This window comes from Chenopodium album, chromosome 23 (genome assembly GCF_948465745.1).
Source record: "Chenopodium album chromosome 23, dcCheAlbu1.1, whole genome shotgun sequence".
Classification (NCBI taxonomy): domain Eukaryota; kingdom Viridiplantae; phylum Streptophyta; class Magnoliopsida; order Caryophyllales; family Amaranthaceae; genus Chenopodium; species Chenopodium album.
In genome coordinates this window covers 20,785,930-20,800,954 of record NC_137856.1, presented here as the reverse complement: position 1 = coordinate 20,800,954, position 15,025 = coordinate 20,785,930, and the positions used below count along the sequence as shown (strand labels likewise).

At 34.9% G+C, this 15,025-nt stretch overlaps 3 protein-coding genes across 3 annotated transcripts; all 3 read left to right on the top strand.

The window, feature by feature from the left end:
• The first annotated feature begins 1,773 nt into the window (after positions 1–1,773).
• Positions 1,774–5,839, top strand: LOC145607112 (uncharacterized). The gene is made up of 11 exons (XM_081662874.1): positions 1,774–1,824; positions 2,049–2,139; positions 2,385–2,456; positions 2,576–2,647; positions 2,767–2,838; positions 3,071–3,418; positions 3,524–3,765; positions 3,832–3,985; positions 4,090–4,389; positions 4,488–4,960; positions 5,048–5,839. Exons 1-11 carry the CDS (start codon positions 1,774–1,776, stop codon positions 5,837–5,839), a joined length of 2,667 nt encoding a protein of 888 aa, XP_081519000.1.
• A 40-nt stretch (positions 5,840–5,879) lies between these two features.
• Positions 5,880–7,536, top strand: LOC145607111 (uncharacterized). The gene is made up of 4 exons (XM_081662873.1): positions 5,880–6,059; positions 6,113–6,535; positions 6,580–6,755; positions 6,891–7,536. The coding sequence occupies exons 1-4, from the start codon at positions 5,880–5,882 to the stop codon at positions 7,534–7,536; spliced, it is 1,425 nt and encodes a 474-aa protein (XP_081518999.1).
• Positions 7,537–8,694: 1,158 nt separating this feature from the next.
• On the top strand, positions 8,695–12,787 carry LOC145607110 (replication protein A 70 kDa DNA-binding subunit B-like). Its single transcript, XM_081662872.1, has 8 exons — positions 8,695–8,803; positions 9,861–10,030; positions 11,253–11,520; positions 11,596–11,701; positions 11,800–11,850; positions 12,177–12,288; positions 12,391–12,569; positions 12,649–12,787. The coding sequence occupies exons 1-8, from the start codon at positions 8,695–8,697 to the stop codon at positions 12,785–12,787; spliced, it is 1,134 nt and encodes a 377-aa protein (XP_081518998.1).
• The last annotated feature ends 2,238 nt before the right edge of the window (positions 12,788–15,025 follow it).

Below are 15,025 nucleotides of genomic sequence, written 5' to 3'. Positions count from 1 at the left end.
AAACAGATTTGCATATTGACATAGTGATTCTTGGATTATAAGAGTACTTGACTTTCTGGACTATAAAGGAACGTAAATGAGCTGGAAATATGAACTACAAGTTTTAGTTTAGTTGTTAGTTTATGTACTTATGCTAATATTGTTGTATTTCTGGAGATTTGGCTTAAATGTTGTTGCTTATGTTGCTTTTTTTTTGGTGTGTTATGTGTTTCCTTTTTCCTTTTTGCCCCCCTCTTCTTGGTGAAATAAAACAGAACTATAGGAAACTGCATCTTGGGCTAGCTGTGGTGGTGAATCAGCGTAATACTACTATCCGTAAGTTTGTGTGGTGAATTTGGACTGGAGTGTTTCGAGTGTATGTGGTTTCTTAGCTGGATTGCTGTTAGATCTTGTAATTTGCTAGGTGTGTTTGATTAGTTGGTGCTTGTGTTGCTTTAATTAAGATGCTATTTTTTGCCGGTTATAGGTTATGGCCATTCATCCGAACAAAATTACCATTCCATTTCGACCTTTATTAGGTCAGGTGGTTGAATGTTTGAATTTCCCTGAACCAGTGTATGGTTACGTAGATAAGGATAGGAACAACGCTTTTGTTCGTGTTAAGAATGAATGTGGCAGATCTGAATTTGTATTCTTTGGTGGGGAGGCTAATACAATTCAGGAGTCACAGGAAAGGGCAGCTCAAAAAGCTGTACAGAAAATGATCAGCCACTATGGAGTACGAGTGAATGATTTTACTGCTGATAGAGCAAGAATGTATCAGTTGTGTAGTAAAATTTATAAGCATAAGGTTGTTGAATTATGTCGTGAGAAAGGGCTAGAGATGCCTACAACTGAAGGCAATTTAGGAAAGAGAGCAACTGAGGATGTTTTCCATGTGACGATGAATTATGTTGGCTTTTTAGGTGCTTTTGTTACAAAAACGGGAGCAGAGGTAAGTTCATTGGAGACTATTTGGGCTGAAGGTTTGGGTTTTGTGTCTTGGCTAACTGTGTCTTGCCCCCATAATGGAACTGGTATGGAGTGCATTTATAGTGATCCTTGTGCTGAAGTAACAGCTGCAAGGCAAAAGGCCGCTAAAAGAGCTATCCATTACTTGGTCACCCAGTATAACCTAGAGGTTATAGATGCTAATTATGGCCTTGCTTCAGAGAAGGGTGCTGCTTGTTCTGATTTAAAGACTAAGTTTTACCATTTCAAGGAACGATTAGCTGCTAGAAGTGACCGCTTTCCTGAAGGAGACTGTGTGACTCCGACATCTGAAAGGTTTCAGATTCCTAAGCCTATTGTTCCACCCTCTGCTCCAATGAAGCGCCGCTCAAGTGCAGCAATGGACACCGCATCTTCTTCTGCTGTCAGAGTTACAGAACCTTTAGTTTCTGGCATTCCTGAACTAGAGACTGTTTGGAAGCGCTCTAAGTTTGCTTAGGTTACTTAGTGTTATAGTTAATAGGTAGCATGGCACGATGTTTGCCTCATTATCAGTGTTTATGTTTAGTGTGCACTAGGTCTATTATATGAGCTTATGTTCTACTTTTGGCGTTTAGATTTAGTGCTTCTTTTGAGTATGTTGAAACCGCATGAAAGAAATCGTATGTATGATAAGGCTTGAATATAATGTAATGTACTTTCTAAATGAATGAAAGCACCATTTGATTGCCCTATTTAAGTTCACATTGTTTTATGTTACTTATAAACATATTATTTCTCCTTTGCCTATTGTCTCTGAAATAGTCATCGAAACAAATTTTACTTTCTTTAAAGCTTAGTGAAATGTCGAACACTAAGTTGGCTGCAAAAAGTAATACTGGGTTGTTGGTTGTGGTTTTATGCAGAAATAAAAGAACAAAAAACGCAGACTTTGTTGCTACCATATATAAGATCTAGAGGTGGTTTCAGCTGTGGCAGTGTGAGATGGGTGCGTTTGTGCAGTAAAATAATCTTTACAGAAAAAAAAGTTTCTTATTTATTTTGAATATTGTGTTGTTGCATACTATCACCTTAATGAATAGCTGCTTTATTGCTGTTTTAAAATGTTTATATAATAGCTGAGGCGCCTTATAATTTTAAGAGGCCATCAGCTCAAGGTCGATAGTCAAAACGAGCAATTAGTGTATCATTGCCGCAGAATTCCATCAGGTACTAGGTTATTATGACAACTATGATTATGCTAGATATAATTATGTTAAAAAACAAATCCACCTGTCTTTTATGCTTTGTATAGTGAGGAAGAACAACCAAGACCTAAAAAGGCTAGAGCAAGGCCTTCGACATACATCACAGCTGGGAGTAAGCACTTTGTTTTGGTTTATATCTATAAAGAGGATATATATGTGAATCTATTTATTAAGATTTCTTCCTGTTTTATTTATGTTGCATTATAGAAAAACCTAAATCTACTAAAGCAACACCTTCATCTGCACGGAGTTCAGAGCAGTTAGAGAAGGCACCGAAAAGTAAGCATTGTTGTAGTTTTGGTTTAAAGGGTTAGTGTATGTGTGCTACTGTGTCGGAGAAATATTTGGCTGAATTTACTTACTAGGTTTTGTTCTTGAATTATTTTTGGATATGACAGAAAGAAGCAAGGCTACTAAGACAACTCCATCATGTGCGCAGAGTTCAGAGCAGTTAGAGAAGGCACCGAAAAGTAAGCATTGCTGTAGGTTCGGTTTTAAGGGTTTGTGTATGTGTGCTGCTGTGTGGGAGAAATATTTGGGTGAATTTACTAAGCAGGTTTTGTTTTTTAATTGTTTTGGTATATGGCAGAAAGAAGCAAGGCTACTAAGGCAACTCCATCATCTGGACAGAGTTCAAAACAATTAAATGATTTGGCTAAGGGTGAGATCATATTGTGATTACGATTTCCAAAGAAAATCTATATATGTTGCTGTATAGTATACTGTTTACTACTTTCTGTTCTGTTTTTACTTTATAATTTTACAAGAAAAAACAAGGCGTCAGTGTCTGCACCTACACAAACTTCAAAGCAATTAAGAGATGCGGCTAAAAGTAAGTCCTTATTTATAGTTGCAGTTCATAGGATCAATGTATATATGCTGTTGTGTGATAGAATTTTACAAGGTATCTTTTGATAATGTTACAGAAACACCTGTGGCTGCTATAGGGAAGCCATTGCCTACACAGCCATTACAGTTAGCTCCGCCTACTTACTGTGCCAAATGTAGGGCTAAGAAATTCCAGTTTGAAAACTTGCATTTCTGTTGTGGTGATGGAGATGTTAAGATAGTTGCTAATGAATATCCCCCGGAATTAGTAAGGCTTTTTACTTCAAAGGATGAAGATGCTGTGCATTTTAGAAAGTTTGCTAGATTGTACATTAATTTATTTGCTTTTAGTTCAATTGGTGGTAAAGTCGACAGAGAAACACATAAAGGAATATATGTCTTTAAATTACATGGTAAAATATATCATTCTGTACTAGATTTAATTCCAGATGAAAAAGGCCCAAAATACTTGTAACCTTACTTCTATGATGGCCAAAATGAACTTAAACATCGGGCAGATTGTTTTCCTGAATTAAGACAAGATGTAATTGACATATTAATGCGAGTAACTAGAGATAATCCATATGCAAGATTTTTTCGTTCTTTAAAAGAAGTAACTGTCAATGAAAGTACTAACATCATAATAAATTCAAACACTGTACCAGATCAAAGAGTGTATAATGCTCCCACTTCAGATGAAGTTGCAGTTATTTGGCCTGATAGTGTTTCGTCGAGCCAGAGTTCATGGCCGCATATCCTTGTAACTGGAAAATCTACGGAAATTCACCGGATTGCACACTATTATGGGTGCTATGACCCTTTATAGTATCCTCTACTCTTTCCAAGAGGTGAATGTGGTTGGCATCAAGGTCTGAAAAAAGTTTCGCATGGTAGAGACAGACAATTTGCCACTGAACCTGATCCTATTCAGTCTTGTGCAGTACATACTCCAGCAGAGTTTCTGGATGCAGAAGCCACCCGTGAGTTTGCACAAAGACTTTAATTTTTTATATTGCTTTTATATCATTGTTTCCTTTAAATAAGATATGTTCAGTTCATTCATTTGTCTTAATTCTTATTATAGGTGCTTCTGGAAGGCATACCAGGGCCGATAAGTACATCTCTGCAAAAGAGTACTATGCCTACATGATTCAAATCAGGATAGGAAACATGCTTCTAAGGGCAGGTCGTGCTTTCCTGCAGTACATTGTATATATGTATATCAAAGTTGAAAATACAAGATTAGACTTTTTCCGGAGGAATCAGGATACAATAAGAGCTGATCTATATAAAGGGATTCTTGATACAGTCGAAAGTAGAGAAACAAATGCAGCAAATGTTGGACATAAGTTCATTTTGCCACCATCTTTCCTAGGAGGACCTCGTGATATGAAAAGGATATATTTGAATGCAATGGCGCTTGTGCAGAAGTACGGGAAACCTGATCTCTTCGAACTGTAACATGCAACGCAAATTGGCCAGAGATAAAAGCTGAATTATCGCCAGGTGAAGCTGCTCAGGATCGGCCTGATTTAGTTGCTAGAATATTTCGAGCAAAGTTGATTGCTCTCAGGAAAAAAATCAAGAAAGAAAAAATATTTGGCAAAGTAGCTGCTATGATTTATGTTGTGGAATTCCAGAAAAGAGGGTTACCCCATGCTCATTTCTTGTTAATTCTACAGCCACAGTACAAGATGAAGTGTCCTGCTGATTATGATAAATTTGTTTGCGCAGAAATACCTTCTGTGAATCAACCCGAACTCCGTAAGATTGTGTTGCAGCATATGATGCATGGACCATGTGGGGAATTAAATCCAGAATGCCCTTGTATGAGAAAGAAAGATAGTGTATCTTCTTGTAAAAATGGGTATCCAAAACAATTCACACCACAAACCACAACAAATAAGGATGGCTACCCATGCTATCGCAGGACGGATACTGGAGAACAAGTCAAGGTCAGGGGTGCTTACTTAGATAATCGATGGGTTGTGCCTTATAACCCTTAACTTTCTTCACTTTTTGACTTCCATTTAAATGTTGAGGTTTGTTCAACTATAAAAGCAGTAAAGTACTTGTACAAATATGTTTACAAGGGACATGATCGGGTGGCCTTTAATGTTTCAGCTGAAGATAAAAATTCTGAAGATGAGATTGCTCAGTATCAGTCAGGAAGGTGGGTGTCACCATGTGAAGCAGCATGGAGAATTTTTGGATTTGAGTTATTTGAAATATATGCACCAGTAATGCCTCTCTCAGTTCATATGCCAGAAATGAACACTGTTTGTGTGCGGCCACATGAAAGACTAGATGTGGGAATTGCAAATGGTGTTTATGCAAAGACTCCTTTAACTGAGTTTTTCCGTTTGAATGCTGCTTCTGAGAATGGTTTGGGGTATTTTTATGGAGAATTTCCAGAGCACTATAGATGGGATGGTACTGCAAAAGCATGGTTCAGGCGGAAACGTAAAACAAAAACGGTAGGCCGTTTAACCTTTGTAGCTCCTTTTGAAGGTGAGCGCTTCTATTTGCGATTGTTGTTGCTAAATGTCAAGAGTCCTAGGTCATTTACAGACTTACGCACAATTCGCGGGCATGTATGTGCAAGCTTCAAGGAGGCGTTCCTTAAAGCAGGTATCTTAGAAATGGATGATGCTGCAAACATTTGTTTAGGTGAAGCGACTGAAATTCAGCTGCCAGTAGCTTTACGCCGTTTATTTGCTACTGTGCTTATATTCTGTCAGCCAGAAAACCCTGAAGAACTATGGTGCATATACTATGCTGCATTGTCAGAAGATTTTGCAAAAAAAAACTCCTGGTGCAGAAACCAAAATTAAAAAACTCACAGTCAGATCAATTGAGCAGCATCTAGAAGATATGGGAAAGTCATTGGGTGAATGTGGTTTGGCTTCTTTAAGTGATAGCACTGATAGCATGATTGACATAACAAAGGATATACAAGACGCATTAGATGCCCCAATTCCTCAGAGCTGTATTGATAGCCGCAGCCTCTTATATGCAGCTCAAAAGGAAGCATTTACATCTATATTGGAGCATGTAATAAAAGGAAAACCAGGAGACAAGACGCATTAGATGCCCCAATTCTTCAGAGCTGTATTGACAGCCGCAACCTCTTAAATGCAGCTCAAAAGGAAGCATTTACATCTATATTGGAGCATGTAATAAAAGGAAAACCAGGAGCATTTTTTGTAGATGGTCCAGTTGGAACCGGCAAAACATTCTTATACAATGCACTGTATGCAGAGATACGCCTCATGAATAAGATTGTTTTGCCGACAGCAACCTCTGGTATAGCTGCAGCAAACATTCCTTCTGGTAGAACACTGCACTCAAGATTCAAAATACCAGTAGACAGCGATTGCTCACTAGCATGTAGCGTTTCTAAGCAAAGTAGCCTAGCAGCATTGATAAAAGAAATAGCCCTTATAATATGGGATGAAGCATCAATGGCAAACAAGCAAAATTTGGAATCTTTGGACTTATTGTTACAGGATATATGTGATAATAATATTGTATTCGGTGGAAAGTAATTGTATTTGGCGGGGATTTTCGACAGGTGCTGCCTGTTGTTCCTAATAAGTCTCAGAAAGAAGCAGTTGACGCAAGTTTGGTGAGTTCATATATATGGAATCATTTAAAGAGATTTAGATTGACTGAAAACTTAAGGGCCAGAGAAGACCCTGCATTCAGTGATTTCTTGCTTGCATTAGGAAATGGGGAATTGCAAACAATGTAAAGTGATCTCGTTCAGTTACCAACACAGATAGTGAAGACTTTTCAGCCTGAAGAAGATCTAATATTAGAATACCTAGAATCAACTTTTCCATAATTGAGTTCAGGCAGTTTAGATCCCAAAATTTTTTCAAGGAGAGCTGTTCTAACTCCTATAAATGATGATGTTGATTCTATAAATTCGTTCATGATTGATAAGTTTCCAGGGGAAGCAAGGACATATACAAGCTATGATACTATTTTGGATGACACTGGCAACATATACCCTACGGAATTTCTGAACAAACTGTGCCCAGGAGGAATGAGTCCTCACAACCTTGTGTTGAAGAAGGATTGCCCAGTAATATTACTCAGAAACCTGTTACCTTCTTCTGGTCTGTGTAATGGTACACGGCTCATATGTAAGAGGTTTTTCTCAAATTTAATCGAGTGTGTGATTGCTGTTGGACAGTATCAAGGCGAACATGTGTTTATACCTCGAATTAAACTCAGGCCATCAAGTTCTCAGAAGTATCCTTTTCAATTTCAGAGGAACCAGTTTCCAATCAAATTAACTTTTGCAATGACCATCAATAAGTCTCAAGGGCAGACACTAGACCAAGTGTTGGTCTATCTTCCTCGATCGTGCTTTTCGCATGGTCAATTATATGTCGCTATTTCACGTGCACGGACAACGGATAAAATCAGAGTCCTATCAGTTGCTCCTGCTATAGAGTACGCCCAAACATCTGTTAAAAATGTTGTTTCGTACACTGTCTTAAAACTAGCAGGAGTAATCTAGGTAAGAATACAAAAAAACCAGCCTCATATTACATATTATCTTAGTTAAGACAACATATATGCATTTACACAGAAATCCTTAATTTAGTTTCTTTTGCATGTTTACATTGCAGGGAATCCGGTTTTAAAGGATCTACACCCAAGCTTAAGGTCATTTTGTGTACATTTTTGAACAACTTTTGAGCAATAGACTTATGGTTATAGCATTTTAGAATAAGCTATAACTGTATAAAATGGTCTACTAAGATGCATTATGTACTCTTTATTATTTTGATTTGAAATATGAAGTGTTCCTTCTTAGAAAGCAAAAATTCATTTACATTATTCATATAAACATCTAAATATTATAGTATAATAGTAGCATCATAGAGTATGCTAGAAAGTTTAGACTATCTTTTAGGGTGGCTTTTAGGGTGGCTTAAGATCTGACAACCTATCATAGACTTTTCAGCCAAAATTTTGAATTTGGACCATATGAAATTTCTCCAATGAGTTCTTTTTTTTTAAAGACTTTTCAAAAAAAAATATAACTTATTATTTTCTTATATGTAAGTAGAAAGTTAGACATATCAAATGTAAAAAAGGGACACTTTGAATACCTAACCAAAAGCATAGAATGTGCAGTCTAAAGTTCAGAGTACAGATTTCCTAATCAGAGGTATGGGATGAACAGTATAAACAGTAACAATAACATTTTTTTTTTAAAAAAAACCCTACTGGTTATTTTCCAATCTATCTCTAGAAGTATCCAAGGCTATTGTAGTCAATTTACCTGTGATTTTAAGGACTACATGTTTTTTTAAAGCACTATAAAAGCATTTGCTGCTAAGGCATACATTTTTTTTGTTTACAGAAGCAAGTATTCTCAGCATTAATTTCTGAACTATGGAAGGTATGGTTTTTTCTTGAAATTTTCTTCCTGGAGGCGGATTCACCATGCATGGTGCATCCACCTCCTAAACGCATGTTTTTTCTTTTTTTTTAGAAAAAAGAATCTCTGTTTTTTGGATACTATTAATTACTTGATTTTTGGATCTTCTTTCTATATATAGTGTGTAAACTAGGAAATTTATATTCAGACTTCAATTTTCAAATTGAGTGAATTTGTAGAGAGAGAAATAGGGAGAAATCAAACTTTAAGAGAGAGAAACTAAAGAACATGGCCAATCATGGCGAATTTCGACATGATTCAGATCGCCGTTTTGCGTTTGATGATCAAGATGATGATGATTTCGGCAAGACTGAAGACATTGTTACAGAAGGAAAAGGTAATGTAGCTTTATTTTTTTGTAATTTAATTGAATTCCATGATTTTCTTATTGATTTTATAATTTCGTTGAATTTGATTGAATTGATATCTTGAATTATCATTTGATTGAATTGAATTATAATTATTTTTCACAATGATGATTTATTGCATTGATTTCTTGAATTATTAGTTTATTGCATTGATTTATGGAATTATTAATGTATTGCTCTGTTTTTTTTAATTTATAATGTGTCACTTTGAAGATGATGAAGATGATGTTCTTTAAAATTAGCACACATGTTCATTATATTATATTTTAATGTTCTTTAATGTTGCATATAATGTACATTACATGAATCTTATATATAATGTTGTTTTGTTAACCAATGTACATTTATATTAGCTACAACGTTAATAATTCCATAAAAAATAAAACACAAAATCGATTTGAACTCAAAAATCACACCAAGCACAAAAAAGAACAAAAAAACAGAAAATTGCAAAAACTACTTACAGTCGAACAAGTTTGAAATTCACCAAATTAATCTTAGGGTTTCAAGAATTTGAATCGGTTCGGTAGAGAAAAGTTATAGAGAGAGAAATATCTAGAGAAATAAAATTTTAGAGAGAGAGAGTATAGTATGAAATGGTAAAAAAGAATTACTATGTTTATCTTTTTCCTTTTTTACAAAACTTAAGGTTAAAACAATTTATGTTCATTAAAATTGAACAAAATGTTCTTTTCTACTACCATGTACCTTATTACACAACGTAATGTACATTCCGCGTTTTTTAGAAATTGAAGGCCTGCGTTTTGTTAACAAAGCAATGTCGTTTTGCGGCGGATGCACAATGCGGATCGTGCATCCGCCTGCACCAACCACCAATTAGTTTTTTCCTTATGCAATAATTAATCATATTAGTTTTTAGAATTCTTATTTTCGTTTACCTTTTCTAAGAAAGTTATTATTATTTAGTTGTATGTTTTTTTAGAAAAAAAATAAATAAATTGGATTGCAGATTCTGTTTTCAAGCTAATAGTAACCATGAAATTCTGTACACATTTATATGCACAGAGTTAAAATTCAGAACAACTAGACACAAACCACAGTATGTGTATTTGAATCAGTTAAATGCATCAAGCAAGTTTTATATAGTCAGAGTAGTAGTTGCTGAAAAGGGAAGAGACAAACTATCTTCCAAAAAAACTGTCAGATTCCAGACTTTGCTACTGAAGGATGAGCAGGTATCTATTTATTGCTCTAGAAGATTATAAGTCCATGTTATTTTAGGTATGTTTTGAATGTGAGAATCTAAGTGTTTACCACTCAATTTTGGTTGGACTGTTTTGAATGTGAGAATCTAAGTGTTTTCCAAGTACAAACCTTTCACTACTATGATTGTATGCAGTAGTCTAACTAATTTATTGTTCACCTTTGTTCCACATAAAAAGGAGAAATAGATAAATTAATAAAAAGTCAATGAAAAATAGGCAATCACTTCAGAAAGATATTAGACTAGAAAAAAAAAGACATAGATCTTGCTTTTACAGAAATTCTTAGACCATAAAATCTGAGTATATGATGCTTTTAACAGGCTGCTTGATTTTGTAAACCATAAACTTATTTTAGTCAAGGCAATGGTAGATATTTTATATCCTTTAGACTTATAGTTATTATTATAATAAAATCTAAATGGTCAGTAAGTGATTGTGCATCATATCCATGTTGCTTTAGGTTGCTGCTATGTATTATGTATGCCTATGATTGTTTTAACAAGACTCAGTGACAACTCTAATATGCTATTATGCTGTTTGATTCCAATTATGCATTCTGAACCTTGATACATGTGATTCTTTTCAATGAGTTGTTTTATGCACTTTATTCTACAAGTTATGAGCATAAATTGCTATTAGTAAAATTATTTTTGCTGTTTTACGCACTTTATTCTACAAGTTATGACCATAAATTGCTATTAGTAAATGTACACGATTAGTTTGTTACTTTGAATCAGATCTTGTTGTAAAATAATCAATAAGTTGATAAATGACATCTAGACTGATTAATAGATTGATCAGCTCTTATACTATACTCGGTTACTATCATTTATAAAGGGATTAGCATTTGATTATCACCACACTATAAATTAGCTATAATTTGAGCCGGGAAAAAAAGACTCATTATCATTATCATTATATTATAAATTAACCATAATTTGAACTGAAACAAAACCCTCAACGATTTCTACAACAGTGATACATTATATAATAGGATTATTATAATACATTAGTGACAACATTTTTTTTTTTGCCAAATATGAAGATAACTATTTATATTTATAACTTTAGCTTTTAATTTGAAACGAATGCCTTGGACTAGCTAACAAGCAGAAGTAGATTGCTGAATCTTCTTTACAATGTGATGCTAATAGCATCGTGTGGCTTACAAGTTTGTGCTGCAATGTTGTAGGGCAACAGGATGCGAGGTACTTTATTTAGAGATCAGATTGAGGCTTTTGAAGATGCACTACAGTATCTGGGAGAATATGATATTTCTGCTGCACTAATCAAATTTATAGATGAAAAATGGAGAACTGACCTTGATCAGTTCCCTTACCAAATGACTTTTGGTAGTAGAATTGTGATTCAGCCAGTTGATCCTGAACTTGGACCAGTTTTACCTAACTACCAGCTAATAGCAGCTATTCCTCGTGCAGTAGATCCAGATGAGAGATATGGTAAGATAATATAACTTAACATGTTCAGAATAACTCTATCTAACAAAAATACTAATTAGCATTTTTTAATCACAGATGTTGTAGGAGTGGTTCTTTATGTTGAAGACGAACCAAGAACAGTTGAAGGGAAAGATGGAGGACGAGATAGCTTAGTGCGAGAAATAATCATCACTGATCAGAGGTTACTTTACATGATATTCAGTGTCAAAGAGAATAGTAAATTTTATTTAATCATGTTTTTGTATTACAATAACTAACAATGTGTTTTTCATGTAATAGCTGCGATCAACCACTATCCATCTCTCTGTGGAATGACTTGGCAGAACCAAGGTACTTCGACGGATTAAAGAACTGGGCAGATTCGTTCCAAGTCATAGGATTTAGAGCACTCAAACCATATACTCGTCGTGGTAAGACATAAACTGCTATTATTAAATTACTTTAACATTTTAATGCTATGAATATGTCATCGCTGCTGCTTTAAATAGGATTTTCAATGAACTCAAGTATGTCTACTCGCATAATATATGAACCTAAGGGAGAACGCGCACGTGTGCTGCAAGACTGGTAATTTTCTATGCAAAAATATAATCTGAAATAACAGCACCATAAACCTTATAATTTGCTAATTCTGTTTGCACTAAAACTTATGCCAGGGTAAAACTCTTCCACCAGAGAATAGTTGACAGACAGGCAATGGTATTAGCTGTTAAATACCCAAGTGAAAACAAAAAGATAGTCTCAATTGCTAATCTGAAGCGAAGAAAGGTAAGACATTGCTCTTACTGAATTAATTCAAAGATTCATGCCTAACTGAAAATTAGACATGTGAAATCTAACAAATATTCATTAACTATAATGTGTGCATAGCCAAGCAACACCATGCAAGAAGAGATTCTTTGGATTGAAGTGACTATTCAAAATGCTGACTTAGAGAAGGTGAATGCATATACAGGATGTTCTAATTGCTCAAAGCGCTCCAATCTCCCATTGCAGAAGCGTTTCTCATGTTCTTCTTGTTCAAACAAAGAGAGTATCTGCACAGAGAGGTATATACATATGAACTTATATAACTATCTCTATTTAGTAGCATTATACTTAATAACATAGACTTATTGTTTATATTAGAGCAACATATAAGTTCGAAGCTAGAGATGAAACAGGAAGTATGGCATTCACTACATTCAACGATGATACAGAAAGATTATTCAGAAAAACTGCTGCAGAAATCTATGCTATAAGGAAGAGGTATATAACATTACAATGACCGCTTTAGCTCTTTACTTTCGTATTAATTTACTTACAACTGAGAATATACTTAGAAGAAGCACTTAAGCAACTTCTTCTTACCAAAATAAATTGATTCAGTACCCTTAAATAAAGTACACGCTAACACACACTAAATGAATTCTACATAAAAATACAGCACATAATTGAAAACTAATAAATTTGTAGCATTGTGTGCACATATGTTTCGATCTTACACACTCTGTTGCATAAAATTCTCATTAAGAAACAGCTAATTATGGCAGAAATTACATTTGACTTGAAAAAATACACCACATAAACAGTTTTATAAACCTACAAAATCACAGTTGTAAATTTCACCTGTTACATGTTTAGAGTTTATTTTTGACATATGCTACTAAAATGCATTCAATACAGGGTGATTACGACTCATTCAAAGCTATTCAGAATACGCTTAGCAGCATCCCGTTCTACATTCAAGTAGGGCCAACTTTGCATCTGGCTCAAAACAATGTCCTAGAGTGGGCTCTCAAATCTGTAGAGCTGAAAGATGATCCTAACACACAGGAGATTACAGATGAAGCACAAGGAGCAAACGAAACACAAGTGGCTAACATCATGATTGAGATGCAAAGTTCTGAGCCATTTATTCCTACACCGAACCTGAAAATCTCTTCAACGAACTATTCGCAGCAAGAAACTTTTACTGAGGAGCCTGAATCACCTCAGCAAACTTCTGAAATGATCAAGCAAACAAAATCTGCAGGGAAAAGGCCCATGGAAGCTGAAGCTGAGCAAGACACATCACAGTTGCTGAGATCACAACCTACTGCAAAGAAAAAGCTTTGCTTTGGTGGAATGTCTCCACAGAAGCGCACTAAAGTCAAGGCCACACCATATCTCCGGGAAGAGGTAATGCTCAAGATGCTGCTGAGCTAACCGAAACTGATTAGAAACAAACCACACCTATCACTGTGAAGACTAAAAAAATAAAAAACGCCTCCACTGAACCAGCCACTGATGGAAATTAGTACCCGATATATAAAGCATATATATAGAAAAATGATCGAATTTCCCTTATCAGCTACCTAAAGAAGACCAAGCAATATATGTGGCAAAGTGATCGACTATCTAACATCGGCTGCTTAAGGTGCATTTCTTGCATACCTTTTGAATATTAAATTTTTTGCTGCTCTCAAGTATCTAGGCAGCCATAGCTGATTACTTTTGCTATGTTAAAAACACAACTATTCAGGTTTATCTAGCAAATGGCACATTAGGTGCTTTATGTTGTGTCTCTAGCATCATCTAAGGATCAACTTTAGGTCTGTCCTTATGGTTTTAGGTATATAGAAGAAGGATGCTGTAGAAAGATGTCTTTTGAGGGGTTTCCTAGAAACAATGACAGTGGTTATTGTTTCTAGCAAACACCAAGCTAAAACTTTATTCTATGTACTCCTATTTATATAAATATATATTAAAATATATTTATTAGAAATGAACTGCTTATCTTGCTATTACTATTATATGTACTTGCATAAACTTTTTTTTAAAAAACAAATGAAAATGTAAGAGTTTAGGAAAAAATGTAAATGAAAATATATATTACAACAGGTAAAATACTATATTTATTTAGTATACACAAATACAATTAAAATCTACTAAAACTAAGGCAAAGATAAAGACTACATAATCTAAGAACATACTCTAAAAACAATAATTCTACAACTTAAAGACAATTAAGCTACAGCTCCTAAACTGGTCCAAGCAACAACTCAAACAAAATAGGATAGCCATGTCGATAAACGACTAACATTCCAACTCCATCGACAATTGCTTGGTCTTCAAAGAACAAATTAACTCCATTCTTCAAAACACTATCAGTGATAAGGTTATTCTCCTTTACTAGATGAAGTTCAACAGGCCACTATTTCATTTTATGCCGAAGTAAAACTAAAGTGCAAGGTTCTATTTCATGAAAATGAGCCCTTGCAAATATTAGAGGAACCACCTGCATAGAACATAAAATGTTACAGTTTCTGACAGCAACAAACTATGATCATAGTCCACTATAAATGAAAAACTCACAATTTTTCCCTGGAAAATGCATCGACGATCAAACACATACTTAAACGATGGATCAGGGCATTGTTCTTGCATTTGAGTTAAATGTTTATCCATTTCCTCAGCACTCAGAGGGAGCCTTCTTTGAACAAGGATAGTTCGATTAATAGGAGCATTTACATGTGTTTTTTCC